The sequence below is a fragment of the Homarus americanus genome, unplaced genomic scaffold (assembly GCF_018991925.1).
Source record: "Homarus americanus isolate GMGI-L3 unplaced genomic scaffold, GMGI_Hamer_2.0 scaffold25827, whole genome shotgun sequence".
Classification (NCBI taxonomy): domain Eukaryota; kingdom Metazoa; phylum Arthropoda; class Malacostraca; order Decapoda; family Nephropidae; genus Homarus; species Homarus americanus.
The window spans coordinates 8,280,986-8,297,537 of record NW_024738300.1 but is presented as its reverse complement, the minus strand read 5'-3'; the positions used below and the strand labels follow the sequence as shown (position 1 = coordinate 8,297,537).

The following is a 16,552-nucleotide window of genomic DNA, read 5'->3' as shown; positions in this document are numbered from 1 at the left end:
GTGTTCCAAGCAAATTATTGGTCATTTTGAAATATATTTTACATATTGACAATATATAATGCAGTGCAGTGTTGATTTAAAGAAAATAATCTTGAATTACACCATGAGAACTAAAATTTATGGGTGAAATGGTGCCATGGGGTGACTTCTATCTTCCACCCCAATGCCTTCTCTTCTTCCTTCTCCTCCACTCCCATTCTAAATCCCATCATCATCATCCAGGAGCCTTCTACATACACACCTCAAAGTAAGTGAACTTTTCTACCATTTTTGTTGAATTTAGGAAATTTTCGGTGAGCTGGAACCAATTACCCAAAACCCATTGAAACAATGGTTTCGGTTAACTAACTTTTCGGTTAACGAACGACCTTCTGGAATGGATTGCGTTCGTTAACGGAGGGGTCACTGTATATATACACATACAGTATTACCCTGCTTTACACGGTTTCACTTTCCGCGGTGCATCTACTCATATACGCGGTGAAGTATAATTTTTTTTTTATTTAGCTCATAAAATTCACACAAATTACCAGGACAGAATATAATTTACATTGCTGGAATTCTTACAATATGATGATCATTTTGAATACAAACATCATGGATTTTGCATTAGACATACAAATTTTAGATCTAAAGTAATAATTTGGTTTACACAAAGCAAATATTTTATCTTTTGTGCAAAATATATGAAGTTTACATTCAAAATATTCCCTGACCTGCAAGGAATCCAGAAATGTCAATTATATTATCTTAACTTAACTTTAGTCTGAGGTATTATTTATTACTAAACGTTAAAATCTAGAGTTTTCACCCACACATTTATATGGTCGGGAGGGAGGGAGGAGGAGGGAGGGAGGAGGGAGCTGACCGACCCACCCAGCTGGCTTGAGAGGTGAGGAGGGGGGAGGCAAGGTGGGGTACTTTGATTGACAGATAGTGTCGTGAAGAATTTTTTTTCTATTAACTGAAGATATTTGTTTTAACTCATAAAATTCATACAAATTACTGGACCAGAATATAATTTACATTGCTGGAATTCTTACAATATGATGATCATTTTGAATATAAACATTATGGATTTTGCATTAGACATACAAATTTTAGATCTAATGTAATAATTTGGTTTACACAAAGCAAATATTTTATCTTTTGTGCAAAATATATAAAGTTTACATTCAAAATATTCCCTGACCTGCAAGGAATCCAGAAATGTCAATTATATTATCCTAACTTTAGTCTGAGGTATTATTTATTACTAAATGTTAAAATCTAGAATTTTCACCCAAACATTAATCAGAGAGGTAGGAGCTAGTGAGCTGGGAAAGGGGGGAAGGGGATTTGAGTTCATTATTTGAATGGACATTAACCTGGTGACTGTATTTCTCTTAAATATTAATTGTGTGAGCATACCATCATAAAATTTAGATGTTTTTTTTACTACAACATAGGTATTGTGTCGGAAAAAGTGGAGTTTGGGGGTCAGGCCAGTCTCTATTGGAATTAATCCCATATGTTCTGTTGTTCACTTTACGTGGTTTTCATTTTCACTTTCATATATATATATATAGTATATATATATATATATCTCTCTCTCTCTAATCATGGGAATTACAGTATAGTCTATAATTCCTCCACATTCGACAAATAGTTGGATCTAATGAAACACATACCTGAAGTCCTATAATATTCCCTTTTCACAAATTAAATCAATCTGAAAACTGGTAGCTGGGGTAATTGAGGATTAGTGATTTTCTAACTGGACATTATTTACCTGAGCCAGGCACCAGTTTATAATTACATGAAAAATGATCTTTCTTTGGATTACCTACATGCTGTAGTAGAGAGTATGGGAAGAAATTAAATCACTACCCTTGAAGAGATTTGAAGTTCAACAACCCATTTGTTTTGTGAGAGGCAATAATGATGGCTATGAACATGATCACATAAGAAATGGACGGGAGTGAAATTTCCATGAATTTGTGGAGTAAAGAAAACACAGGTACACCACTGATTTTCCGGCACCCTTGGTTCCAAAGCCTTGCCGGATTATCCATTATGTCGGACCAACCGAGGTCAGGTAATAATAAATCAACAATGCATCTCTGACCCACTAATGATACACCTCCTGTGTCTCTAAAGCACCATGGACTGCTAGAACATAAATTAAACAAATATTAGATGTAAATTAAATGTGAAAAAGCCATAATTTTGAGCAACATTACTGTACACACTTTGTACACGAATGTACTCCACTAGACTAAATTTTGTATCTCTTTTGCAAACTATGTGATGTTTATACTCAAATTAATCACCATCTTACAAGGATTCCAGCAATGTAAAACTGCCTTCACCCTGGCTGGGAGGGGGAGGGAGAGGGAGGGGGAGGTGAGGTGTTGACCGCTGTCAGGGAGGGGAGAAAATGAGTGAGTAGTTATCAAATAAAGGGAGTTTAAGTCTTTCCTCTATAAAATGTCACTCAATTGACATGGCAGTATATAACCTGCATTGTGGTAATTCTTGTAAGATAGTGATTAATTTAATTACAAACATCCCATAGTTTGCACTAGACATATAATTTTTAGTTCAGTACAGGTTTGCCCTGAGGATAATTATTTTACTTTTTTCATAATATATATCTAAGATGGTGTGTGTGTATGTAAATGAGTAAAAATAAATGAAGAAAGTTACATATATCTTCACCCTGGCTGGGGGGGAGGGGGGGGGGGGGAAGTTAAGTGCCCCCTCATAATTTTGTCCGGACTAAAGGAGGTGCCGGACCATCAGTTCTCGGATAATCGGTGATGTACCTGTACGAAGAGGTCTGAGACTTACCGCCTGCATTCCTGAAGGTCCTGCCAATGCCTCAATAACAGCTTCATGAAGGGGTGGAGGTTGGCCTAGGCCTGACTGTGGAAGCATCTCCTGGTCTGGAGGAACATGATCATATTTTGGTACCATAAGACTGACTGGGTCTTGACCACCACCTGATGAGTCTCCTGTCATACCATCATAGTTGTGGCCAGGTTCAGACGAGTCATTCTGACTGTCTCTTGGATCATCTATTATTTCCTCTTTGACTAGAGATTCATCGAGATTAACCTGAAAAACGACCTCCAAAATTAAATTACTGTCATACCAGAATAATTGTCTATTATATAATTCCTAAGAAGTAAATTTTCCTTTTAAAAGTTTTTATCTCTCAGTCTATGCAACTTACTTTTGGTCTTCTGTGATTATATCCACACACTTAAGAACAAACTAGATTGCACTAGTGAGGTACTGTACTGACTTATGCTAAGTTGCAACTTTGTTACCTTAACTTTTGAATCCCAAAACATAGCAACTCTGGGGTTGTCACAGAGAATAAATAATGCATATAAGTGATTAATCAAAATCCCCTTTAACTAGCAGCATGGATCAGGTATTCATGTACTGCATCAACAAGCTTGTGGGCTCATGCCCATGAATTCTCAAGACCCACCCACTAATGAGGCAAGCACAGAATCCAAAAATCTAACAAATTACTAGAAAATATGAAATATATCTTCCCTGACTTGCCTACACCCCCCAAAAAGGGGGTTAGCACTGTTAAGTCGGTTGCTAGAAGGTGACTCAAGAGTCTATCACCAACATGCTTTTGTTCCAAACTCCAAGCAAGTCATAAAACAAGACCCAGGTTAAACCGGTCTTCTGTTCCCAGCTCACCTGAGCATCTGTAGGGAGGGAGGGATCTAAGTCACCCAATCTATGCTGCTTATAAAATGGGATTCCAGGATCAATCCGTCATTTAAAACCTACGCCAGTAGTGTACTGTACATATTTAGGGATGGAAACAAACTCCAAGCACGAATACAGCTCAAACCCTTTACCCCAGAAACCAGAGCAAAGAACTAACATTTCAGGCTCCCAGGCACCACATAATCCAACTGCGAGAGAATAATCAAATTACCCTGAGATAAATAGCCACTCTAATTTCCTTATTTCCATACCCCTCCCTGGAAGACTGTCTTCAGAGAATTGCCCTGCAGGAAGGCCAAGAAAAATGCAACCCGTCAAAGTCATGTGAAAGGGATGCATCCTGGCTGATTGAGTCTTACGGCTTTAATTATGACAACAGAGATTAGGCCTAGTGGTGACACACAAACACCAATATTTAATAATAAAGTACAGTACACTGGTTCCTTGCTTAACACTGCTTTTTTAACACGTTTTGTCTTTACACAGTCTTTTTGAACGTCAATTTACCTTAATTAACACTTATAATTATTTATAGTTATACAGTGCGACAGTTCAATTTCATGGGCCATGCCATGTGTTGTCAGAGTATGTAAGACTACCAGTACAGGTACCTCAATAATGCTTCAATTCAAGCACAAACCTCTAATTTTACTTGTAGAGTATAGAAGTTATATTCCTTAATGTTTGCTTACTTTCTTTCCTTGTAATACAGTATATAAAAACCATAAAAAACTGAGTCAACCACAAACCTGAACTTTGGCAGTGAGAGGATCCTGTGTGGTGGAGTGATAATCTGTTCTCTCTTCCGATTCTACCTCACTTCGCTGTCTTGTATCTTGATCTTCATTCCACGCACTCAGGTCCTCCTGTAGCCGCTCACCATCCATGGCTTTGGAGGGAGAATTATGGGTAGACTGTATATCTTCGTGAGATGTGTCGCTCTCCAATCTTCTCCGCCTCTTTGGATGAGGGCTACTTCCGTCATCGCAAGAACTTTGAGACTGTTTTGACTTTGCATATGGGCTGTTTCTCTCATAAGAATGTCTACTCCTGAGGTGTGGGCTAGTTCTATCGTCACTGGTCCGTTGATTATAAGCTTTCTTGCTACTGTTGGGTGGCTCATCTGGTACTGCCAAACCTTTTATTTGTAGTAACTCCGCCACTTTTATTAACCGGGCCAAGTCAGACTGCGCAACACTCACAACACCAGCATACATGTAACTAAGGAGGGCCTCTAGTTCATCATTTTGGACATCCCTCAGCACGACAACGGGATGTTTACAAGGAGTGTGTTCGAACATATTTTCAAAGTATTCACTACATGTTGATAGCACTAACTTATGAACCGGGTAAAATTTGCCGTCACATGCTAACGTTACGTCCGTGTACCTCTCCTGTTGGGTGAAAAAGATAGAATATTAAGGACACCATTACAATTATCTGTCTTAAATATAATCTTTAATTTACAATAGTGTACAGTACATGCATTCATAGGTGGGCAGACATATCATCACTGGTCGATTGAATACCGTGTTATATTTATTAAATTTCGTTAAGTTTATCTTTATTTTAGAGGTGATTAAACCATGGTTAGTTATAATGAACAGGGGACGAATTGTCTGGTGATGAAATGACCAACAACCGCATTCATACCATATTTATACCTACTAAATTCTCTCCCAATTTTGTGTATGGCAGATCAAAGAATACCATGTATAGGGAACTGCCTGTGATGACTGCTCCAAGTAAATGGGATAATGAAATTTTTTTGCGTTAGATCACTGTGGCTGTACCTTGTCACTGTTCAACAGCAAGCGTAGACATCTTGGGGAAATGGTGATAAATAACAGGAAAGGAAGCATAGTAGAAAATTGTAACTCCATCATACAGAGTGCATTAAGTTGCTTTCCAAAGTCACCTTTCTAGCACTGTTTGAGGAATTAAAAGAGGATGCAAAGGGCAAGAAGTACAGTACAGTACTCCTTTGACAAAACAGCAAATATGGCCAAAGACAAGCTTGTCTGTGTTATTGTGAGGTACTGTACTATAGCGATTAAAGGTGGAGAATTGTCACAGAATTTAGTGGCCTTATGCCCACTGTTGGGACTATTGGCCATGAAATATTCTTGATATTGAGCAACACCCTCAGGAAGAGGGTATTAAAGTGGTCTGACTGTGTCAGGTTCAGCTGTGATGGCGCGTCTTCAATGAGTGATGAACAAAATTCAGCAAGGTCCAGAGTGAGACAGCAGTCACCAAACTGCCAGGTCAACAGATGTGTCTGCCTCTCACTCACCCTTTGCATTGTGAAGGCTTTCGACAAGGTGCCATCTAATCTTGGATACCCCTTACATGAAATTCCGAAGTGGTTCAGTAACAGCGTCATCTGCAGAGACGTGTTTAAAACTGAGGTCACACAAGCGCTTTTATGAGCAATTAATTTGATGCAAGAAATTTCTTCCAAATGTGGGCACTCAGATGGTTCTTACTCCCAGCATGGGAGTAGATGGGAAACTGAACATTTCAACAAGGCAAGATGAATGTACATGACGCAGCAGCTATCCTTTGTATTCTTTTCATTATAAACAAGAAACGAGAGAAATCGAAGAAAAAATGATTATGGCTGGTGTGGAGGAGGATTGATAGTGTTTATTATAGACTGGTTGGATTATCATAGTTACAGTAGGGAGTAGGGAGGTGTGAATGGCAGTGATGCTGAGCGCATGCTTTAGTTTATAAACAAACACGTCAAATCAGCACTCATATAAACTCAGTATGTGCCTAAAAAAAAAATTGGTGCATTTTATACATCATAATGTTATTAACCTATGTTATATAAGTACATCATAATGTTATTAACCTATGTTATATAAGTACATCATAATGTTATTAACCTATGTTATATAAGTACATATTTGATAAATAAGCTTTGTGTCATTAAATATAGTATTAGCCATGTTTCTATCATGGAATCTTGCTAAAAAAACTTTAAGAGATTGATGATGACGATCGTCCAGAACATTTGCTCCAAAAAACTTCCTGGCAAGAAATTGTTCATAAAAGTGCTTGTATGACAGCTGCTTAAGGAACTGTTTGGGACAATGGATACTAAGGAAGAACAAAAAAGCACCCCTCTTCCATTAAAAAAACTCATGGACAATATCTTCTTAAACTAGGAGGAACTGAAAGCATTCTTTACTGTTGCAGTTCCAATGACAGATGCTTTTTGTTGCTACAAAGCAAGAGAAATTCTGGGTATGCTGAAGGATCCAGTCAATTTGTTGTACTTTCACATGCTGATCTCGAAGAACTGGAAAGCGAATTGGTTCTGTACCACAAGAATTTGTAAGATAGAATCCTTGACAGGAATGGAGAACCACTGCCACTAGACAGTGCCAAATTCACACAAAAGTTATGCTCCTTTGTAAACAACAATCATCACTTGTTGAAGCAGTAGGTAAGGCAGATGAAGTAAAATTTCTATGTGCATGTCTTCTAATTGAGGCCTTCCAACAAGTGGAAAGAAGACTCCAGCATAGACGAGGATCTTCAAAGGCTTGAGTGCATTTGTTCCACACAAGGTATTGAAACAGACTGAACATGTGTCATTCATAGACCTTCCACTGCCTCACAATCAAAGCAAAAAAGATATCATCGACCAGCAGTACAGAAAAGTATTGCATCTATCTTGGGCAGAGGAGTCTTTTTTTTATGACAAAATTCCCCCAGATTCCGACTCTTTCTGGTTTGGGATGTTACAGTACAAGAATTCAACAGGCAAATGGCCCCTTGAAGAATGAGGAAACTATGCTATGGCTTGCCTCACAACACAAATGAGCAATGATATCGTTGAAAGAATATTCTCCACGGTAACCAAAGTTTTGAATTGTTGGACCCAATTATCAGGGTTAACGCACACCTACAGTTCCACGGGAAATGTTGCAGAGATTTCAAAGTAACACAAGTAACGCCACACATGATGGAGCTCTTTAACTCTGCAAACAGGTATGAGAAGGAATAACCAGAGGAAGACAACGGATTAGATGTTTTCGCCTACGTCTATAGTGTTATCAAGTTTCTCTACTATTATCAAACTCTATCATTTCAGATTAAGGTAAATCTTCACTGTAGATTATCGATCTTATGTTTTCCCATATTAACATTATACCAAAAATTAAAAATGGTTTGGCCATTTGCCAGTGAGATGGTGTGAATATTGAAGCTTGTCGCACAGCTGGCATCCCTGCAGTACACAACACTGTGTGGACTGCATGCAAGAATGGGGATATAGTAATTTAAATATTAGTAACAATGCATATATGGTTTTCTGTATTACCTTAGCTCTAAGTGAGGCCAGTGTGTGACAGAATGTAGTGCTATGGTTGTTCCAAGATAATGAGAGCATTCCATCCGTCATCTTGGCCCCTTGGTCACAACTGTTGACAAAAGAAACATTATTATTATAACTATACAGTACTATTATATATTACTATTACTTTTAACATCACTACCACTATTATTAGTACCTGTACTGTAGTAAGCTCTGTAGTAAGCTTGTACTTGTATATTCAGCTTGTTTAATATCACAGAACAGATACAGTACTATGGAAGTCTACCAGCCCAAGCTGTGGAATCAAGAACAGTACAGTACTGGGCTGCAAAATAGCTCTTGACAAAATTATCAAGAACAATGGAGGGATCCTACACAGGCCACCGGTCTCCTTCCCTAGACATGGCTACCTCTAGAGGGTGGCCAGTAGATAAATATGTATTACACTCTAATTCAGGGCATTCACAAAATATCCAAGAAGTCCTCAAGAGGAATGGAAGAGGCTAACGCCCGTATTATTAAACAACATCTTCCCTTGAAGAGGTTGGTTGTCTTTCAACCCGAGTTTTAAACTAAATGAGTCCTGAGGGACACCACAGTACAGTACTTAACGGAGTGGTGTGGCAGTAAAATTAACTAATTCCAATAAAATTAATTTATAATATTGGAATTAGTTAAGTTTACCGCCACACCACCCCATTAAGTACATTATTGCGGTGTCCCTCAGGACTCATTTAGTTTAAAACTCGGGTTGAAACACGACGACCCTCTTCAAAGGGCAACAAAGTTTTGCAGTTTTTGTAATACTATTTTTGTCCAGAACACTAAATCTATGTATACCTACTATGTGAACTTTGCCTCGTCCACCTGGGGCCAACAATGCATAACAGTGACATGACTGATCGCTCAAGCAGCCAACAACTTTATCAGAGGCGACGAGGCTAAAAGTAAAAGGTTGATATTGACGAGAAACCCAGCGACACATTATTTGTTTTGATGGTTATTTTCTTACTCTATTTTCATCAGTGAGTTCTGATATGATAATCATTTCATTGGACAAATACTTTGTTTGGCAGATTAAGCGCCACGCACACTACTTTGTCTTTCTTGGCAGTGATGCTTTGTCCAGGATGTAAACAGTTAGGAGGTTAGGTCAGGTCATTTGCGAGGGAAACATTATAGAAAAAAAAGTGTCTTAGTATTGTCTAAATTACCGATTGCAATATCTAAATTCATAAGATTCCCCGGATGACCGAAACTATAACTTTACCATTCATTCTAGATTAGATTTGGTTATGCATGTGATAAGGTTCCACACCAGAGACTTTTTACTAAATTATCAGCATTTGGCATTAGTGTGCAAATGCTGGAATGGATTGAATCCTTTCTAATTGGAAAAAAATTAGTCTTGGTAAATGGAGTAACAGTATGTCCAAATGGCAGGAAGTAACATCTGGCATTCCACAGGGAACAGTTTTGTATCCATTGCTTTTTGTGATACAGAGTACATATAAATGACCTCCCAGAAATGATTAATTCTTATATGTATCTTTTTTCTGGCAATACAAAAATTTTTAAGATAAGTAATCAAGAAGATGTCATCGGATTACAGGATGACCTTCTAAAAATGGAGGAATGGAGTAAGAAATGGTTTTTAAAATTTCATCCAGCAAAATGTAAGCATATGCCTACCACATAGGAAGGGATGGGAATGCTAACAGGGTGAAATTTGAAGAACATATCCCTGAAAAGACAGAGAAAGCAAATTTGATGATGGGGATAATAAGAGCATTCCAGTTTATAAATATGTACAGAGATTTTTATTCCACTTTATAAGTCAATGGTGAAATTACATTTTGACTTTAGAAGCTCAGTTTGGAGACCATACAATAATAATATGATTGATAAGATAGAGTCAGTCCAGAGGCTACCTAACCTTACCTAATATTCTCACTGGGGGGCAGAGCCCTACCGGTATATTAAACAGAAAGAACTTACAGTACTATGGTTTAGTGAAATTTGAGGCATTTTCTGGACACAAGATGGTGCGGGTGCATTGGCGCTAAGGAGCCCGGGCGGCGGAGTGACTTACTGTGATGGCGGGAAACATCGAGTCACGGCGTTGAGGAAGTGTTATTTCACAATATTTGTGTAAAATATTTTCGTAAAAAAAAAATTCATAAATAAAATAAAAACACTGAACTGAATCTTGGCATTTTCATACCAAATTCCTTTATATGGACTGGAACTTTAGCCACAATGTTCCAGCTGCTGTTTTTCTTGATTACAATTTTCTTATTACATTGTAACAAATTTTTTTCCGGTCTGAAAGCACAGGGATTCCCGCAGTGTGGACAGTCTCTATCTAGAGTAACACTGCCGTGGTCTTTGAACAATTGAAGGGTCTCATTGTCTTTATCCCTAAATTCGCAAATTATGTCCATGTAAGACTGGCGACAGCCTTCACACATGATGAAAAACAAACTGCCCCAGGTGCAGTTCCGGGCCGCATTACCGCCCAGAAGATAAACTAGTGCACGCCTAGGAGTCTAATTATCCATAAAACAAAAAATTTTAACAATAAATGATTATAATATCAGAACTCTGATGAAAATAATGTAAGAAAATAAACAGTAATAAAAATAACTCATCTGCATGTTAGTTCTATATATTAGCCCTTTTTAGTTGGTGTGTATTTAAGTGTTTTTACTCAAATCTGACTTTTGGGTGGGGGGAAATGAGCAGATTTGGTAAAAATTATTATTATTATTATTATTATTATTATTATTATTATTATTATTATTATTTTTTTTTTTTTATTTTTTTTATTTTTTTTTTTTTTTACAAAATTCATGCATTTGCACACAAAAAATGAAAGTCAGATTTGAATAAAACACGGCAAAAATATCGTTTTGGTCATCCACCTATTTGGAAGTTGTTCAAAATACATCAAAACCATCAGAAAAAACATAAATTTAACCTAACATAACACTATCCAACCTAAACTTAAAAACCTTAAATTAGCTGGATGACTGAAACAATAATACCTTAAACACACCTAAATTCACAAAAAAAACCTATTCTCAAAAGAATTTGGGTATTATTTTACTTTCAGACACAGCACCCCCAAAACTTATTAACTACTGAAACATTCAGATCTCGCTATTCTGAGCATTTTGAACCCCATATATACCTGGCAGAAATGGATAACAACAACACAATTGAAGTTCATTGATCTTAAGTAGTTTTCAGTCCCCGTCTGTGAAATAATGTTATCGGCGCATCACGAATGGCAATGTTGACTGACGTCATCCAGTTGTGGCCAATGAGATATCGATATTTTCACGCAAATTTTTTTCAACCAATCACATTTGATTTTTTCAAAGGAAACAGTTAGGGGTTAGGTTAGGCCTTCCGGGGGACAGGGGACAAAGCACCCGGCTAGGAGTTAGGTTAGGTTTTGTTAGGTCAGATGACTTGGTTTCGTTTTCTCTCCCTCCCAAAAACCCTAATTTCCCAGGCTCTCTCCCATTATTGATGGGGGAGGGGACAGAAACTAGCAATTTCTGCCATAAATGCAGGTCAGATTTGCTTAACACACACACCAAAATACACTGGAAAAACATATTGGTCAACCCCTAGGGACTCGTGTCCTAAAGTAAAAATTTACCAGAATTTCAACTTCCAAATCACTGTTGAAACCTAACCTAACCAAATCAAACTTAACATAACCAAATCAAACACGAAAATATTGGCACAGCCATTAAACGGATACTAACCAAAACACATTGCTCAACTTAGCCATATTGGTTTTTAATGCAAATTTAACGAAAAAAACTGCAAATACTGTATTGCAAATCCTCATAATTTTGTTCATGGGCTGTGAAATAAGTTTTATTCCATAAAATTATTTTCTAAGGTTCCAGGTTAACCTGTGCTCCTCTTTATAGTATATGTATTACAATTGTTTTCCCTGTTTCAATGTGGGATTTATATTTTATGCATTATACAAAGGATATCAAAAGATATTGTCAAAAGAAATTCAATAAAATAAGGCGACCCTCCTTTTATTACTCAGTAAAGTTGGCTGTTATAGATTCAGGCTGAGTTATAGGTTGCCAATGACATGCCAGCGGCCGTGACTTGATCAGTGACGTTTTCCAGGATGCAGAAATATATTACGTAGTATGGGTGTCAGCACAACTGACTGTCGGCAACACAACAGTGAGAGATGGATGTTGTACGACATAACCACCACTTCCATTACAGCCGATGACCTTATTATAAAGTTTGAGAGATATACACTCACATCTTTGCCAAGATATCTAGTGTAGTCTACACACTAAATATAATCATATTTCAAAACTTAACTTAGAACAATAAACAACTTTACTTACACCACACAGAACACAACATAGATGACTGTTAGTACGTGACAACTTCACTTACAACCAACCCCCTTAACAATGAAGACGTCCCTCAGTGTTTGTTTGGTTCCAATAATACGACCAACAAATTCATCAACAAACTCTTGGGAAATTATTTAGCGTGTTTGAAATATACCTGTGTGAATGCATTATAGGTAACTATATAGAAAATTGTTTCGTATTTAAAAACACCCAGGGAAACTAAATCTTCCTCTTAATTTTGACTAGTTTGGACAATATACTCTCCCGACGCTTTCTCAGAAATGCCAACCTAAATCTTTTTTATCCAATTTCAGTTGCATTGAATGGGCTCTTTGGTTCGATAGACACGATTTTTATTTTTATAGTTATATTAAACATTAATTCTCTTATGAAGAAATTAAACATTTGCTTTTAACCGAGTACATTTCATAATTGCATGGAATACATGCGCCTGGATCCACTGTTTTATATGGACATTCTTTGCGCGCATGTACCCAAATGAATGCGCACTCTCAGTTGTATCATAGGTAATGTATACACATCCGCCACACTGAAGTGTAGGTACTTACACAAACATACATGGACATACCCTGAATAATTTGGCAGAATGTAAATGGAACAGGATGGTACAACTTTTATAATAGTGTGAGACGGTACATTCCCAATACCATAATCAAAAGGCATTGCATGCTTAGTGTAGTAGAGAGGATTATCATATTGCACTAAACTCTGGTAATTTAGCAGAAGCTTCTTTGTTGCTTTTAAGCATTTTCTTCGGTGGAGTGGACTATTGATTAAGAAAAACAATAGAATACTGAGGTAGGGGTCACGAAAACATAATTGTGACCTAGGAAGGAAAATTGGGCAATACTATAGCGTGCGGTCTGCAAAGATATCTTTAGTCTAACGGCTCTTACCTAACCTAAGCTAAACAAATTTAACCAAAATATATTGCAGACGGCACACTTTAGTAGCACCTTTGGATTTTGGCACCATGAAGAGCAACAAGCTTATTTTGAGGAGCATCGGGTCGATTTGCCATAGCCAAGCGCCCAAGATATATGGGTGTCTCAAGTGGTACGTACTGTACTCTGAAACTTGTTTGATATTTTACATAAACACCAGAATTAATGCGTGAAGATCATCTTTCCTCTTCCCTCTCCAGCTAGCTGTAATATCTGTTGTAACGTGTATATGTGTCCGGTTAGTCAATTTTCTCTTTGTTTTAGGTGTAAACTTTCTCTTTCTTTAGGACCGCATACACACGTAATTTAAGGGAGATCTCGGACTCAGTTATTGTTTTGGTTTTGTTATCCTCTTCACCACTGATCGGCTCGTTAGCCGCTTGGGCGATCGGTAACGTCTTTGTCACGCATTGTTGGCAAGTACTAGTAGTAGATGGAGGTGAGAAAGGAAACTCAGAATAGCGTGAACTCCACATATATTGTATGTACAATGCAGTAGGATGCTGGGGAGTTGCTGTGTTGTGGAGGTGTAGCGTATGGTATGTGGCCAGTTGTCAAATTTCTCTTTGTGTTTGTCTCTTTTCACTTTGTTAGCCTTGTAGTGGATTCCTCCCCTACAAGCAACGAACCTTCTCGAATTCCCCAGCCTACGCCTCCAGCGCCGCCCACGGAGCCGGGGTCAACTATCTACTCACGCCTACCCCCGCCTTATAAGGCCTGATACCGCTGTGACCAGCCTCTTTCTACCCAGTGCCACCAGCAAGCAACACCTACCTCCTCCTCCGCGCCAGCCTGGCGGCTCCCGCTCCGCCGGCGACCTAGGCGTCCCTCAAGCCGCGTGCCCTCACTCTGGGCACCCTCACCACCCAGCTCTCTCTACTCAACGCTTATTACCACGCTACCTGCCCAGCAACAAGCTGCATTGTACATCCAATACAATATGTATACAGTGAGCACATTGTGAGTTTCCTTTCTCCATCGCATCCTCAGTGTGAACCAATATCTCATAACCCCACAAATGGTGACCCCGGAGATTCGCACTCACACAGGATGGAGGAGAAACTGATCACTCTCCCAGTCTTCAAGCAACATGGAAGACTGGCTTACCCACGCAGAGGCAGCTCTTATCGGCTCTACAACTACTGTCTCTACACCGCAGGTTAGACACCCTTGCTACTCTAAGCAGACAGCCGCTCCTCTTCCTGCCCCAAGCACCACGTCCTACCGACCCCAGCACACCCGTCCTGCCTCAGACGCCGACCCCGGTCCAGCAGTACCCCCTGCCGCTCCTCCTGACGCGGCCCCTGCTCCGGACGCGGACCCACACACCCCTCTTTTCTCCTTCAGGTACCCCCTGCTACTGTCCTGCACCCTGCTGCTGTCGTGGACCCTGCTGCTGTCATGGACACTTCCTAACGCAGCCCCTGCTCCTGACCCAGGCCCACACACCCCAGCAGGCGCATCTGAGGACTCTGTACCTGTCGCGAGGGAAGCACAACATTCATCGCCTCCACAACCCTCCTTCTCCCTCTTTTCTCCCACAGATCTCGTGTATCTAGACAGAGTTGCCCCACCCCCCTAGCGGCCGGCTCATCCACGCCCTCGCCGTTATGTCCAACATGTGGCATGCACCGCCCGTTCTGCCTGACATGTGGCACGCAACCCTGCCAACCTCCAGCCTCCCGCCGGGTCCGGAGGGGAAGGGGAGTATTGTAGTGGATTCCTCCCATACAAGCACTGAACCTTCTCGAATTCCCCAGCCTACGCCTCCAAGGCCGCCCACGGAGCGGGGGTCAACTAACTACCCACGCCTACCCCCGCCTTATAAGGCCTGACACCGCTGTGACCACCCTCTTTCTACCCAGTGCCACAAGCAAGCAACACCTCCTCCTCAGTGCCAGCCTGGCGGCTGCCGCTCCCGCCAGCGACCTTGGCGTCCCTCAAGCCGCGTGTCCCTCCTCTGGGCACCCTCACCACCCAGCGCTATCTACTCAACGCTTATTACCATGCTACCTACCCAGCAACAAGCTGCATTGTACATCCAATACAATATGTATACAGTGAGCACATTGTGAGTTTCCTTTTTCTATCCCATCCTGAGTGTGAACCAATATCTCATAACCCTACAAATGGTGACCCCGGAGATTCGCACTCACACAGGATGGAGGAGAAACTGATCACTCTCCCAGTCTTCAAGCAACATGGAAGACTGGCTTACCCACGCAGAGGCAGCTCTTATCGGCTCTACAACTACTGTCTCTACACCGCAGGTTAGACACCCTAGAGCAGCTCTGCTACTCTAACCAGACAGCCGTTCCTCTTTCTGCCCCAAGCACCACGTCCGACCGACCCCAACACATCCGTCCTGCCTCAGACGCCGACCCCGGTCCAGCAGTACCCCCTGCCGCTCCTCCTGACGCGGCCCCTGTTCTGGACGCGGACCCACACACCCCTCTTTTCTCCCTCAGGTACACCCTGCTACTGTCCTGCACCCTGCTGCTGTCATGTACCCTGCTGCTGTCATGAACACTCTTCCTAACGCAGCCCCTGCTCCTTACCCAGGCCCACACACCCCAGCAGGCGCATCTGAGGACTCTGTACCTGTCGCGAGGGAAGCACAACATTCATCGCCTCCACAACCCTCCTTCTACCTCTTTTCTCCCACAGATCTCGTGTATCTAGACAGAGTTGCCCCACCCCCCTAGCGGCCGGCTCATCCACGCCCTCGCCGTTATGTCCCACATGTGGCATGCACCGCCCGTCCTCCCTCACATGTGGGATGCAACCCTGCAGACAACAAAAATCCTACACCGCTGGAGGCGGTGACCACTCACACAGGATAGAGGAGAAATATCCTGAACCCCACAAATGGTCACTCCGGTGTCACCATTTGTGGGGTTATGAGATATTGGTTCACACTCAGGATGGGATAGAAAAAGGAAACTCACAATGTGCTCACTGTATACATATTGTATTGGATGTACAATGCAGCTTGTTGCTGGGTAGGTAGCATGGTAATAAGCGTTGAGTAGAGAGAGCTGGGTGGTGAGGGTGCCCAGAGGAGGGACACGCAGCTTGAAGGACGCCAAGGTCGTTGGCGGGAGCGGCAG

The 16,552-nt window shown here is 40.6% G+C and overlaps 1 protein-coding gene across 7 annotated transcripts in view; it reads right to left on the bottom strand.

The window, feature by feature from the left end:
- Positions 1 to 12,578, bottom strand: part of LOC121873819 (zinc finger protein 629-like) — a 107,379-nt gene extending 94,801 nt beyond the window's left edge. For 6 of the 7 annotated variants that reach the window (XM_042377551.1, XM_042377548.1, XM_042377549.1 and 3 more), the window contains exons 1-4: positions 12,466 to 12,578; positions 8,075 to 8,174; positions 4,488 to 5,132; positions 2,833 to 3,099 (exon numbers count right to left, since the gene is read on the bottom strand). In XM_042377551.1, coding sequence (XP_042233485.1) covers positions 2,833 to 3,099; positions 4,488 to 5,132; positions 8,075 to 8,155 — 993 coding nt within the window. In that variant the 5' untranslated portion in view covers positions 8,156 to 8,174; positions 12,466 to 12,578. The remainder of the gene's footprint in view (positions 1 to 2,832; positions 3,100 to 4,487; positions 5,133 to 8,074; positions 8,175 to 12,465) is intronic. The other variant, XM_042377547.1, reaches the window with a different exon arrangement.
- Positions 12,579 to 16,552: the final 3,974 nt, after the last annotated feature.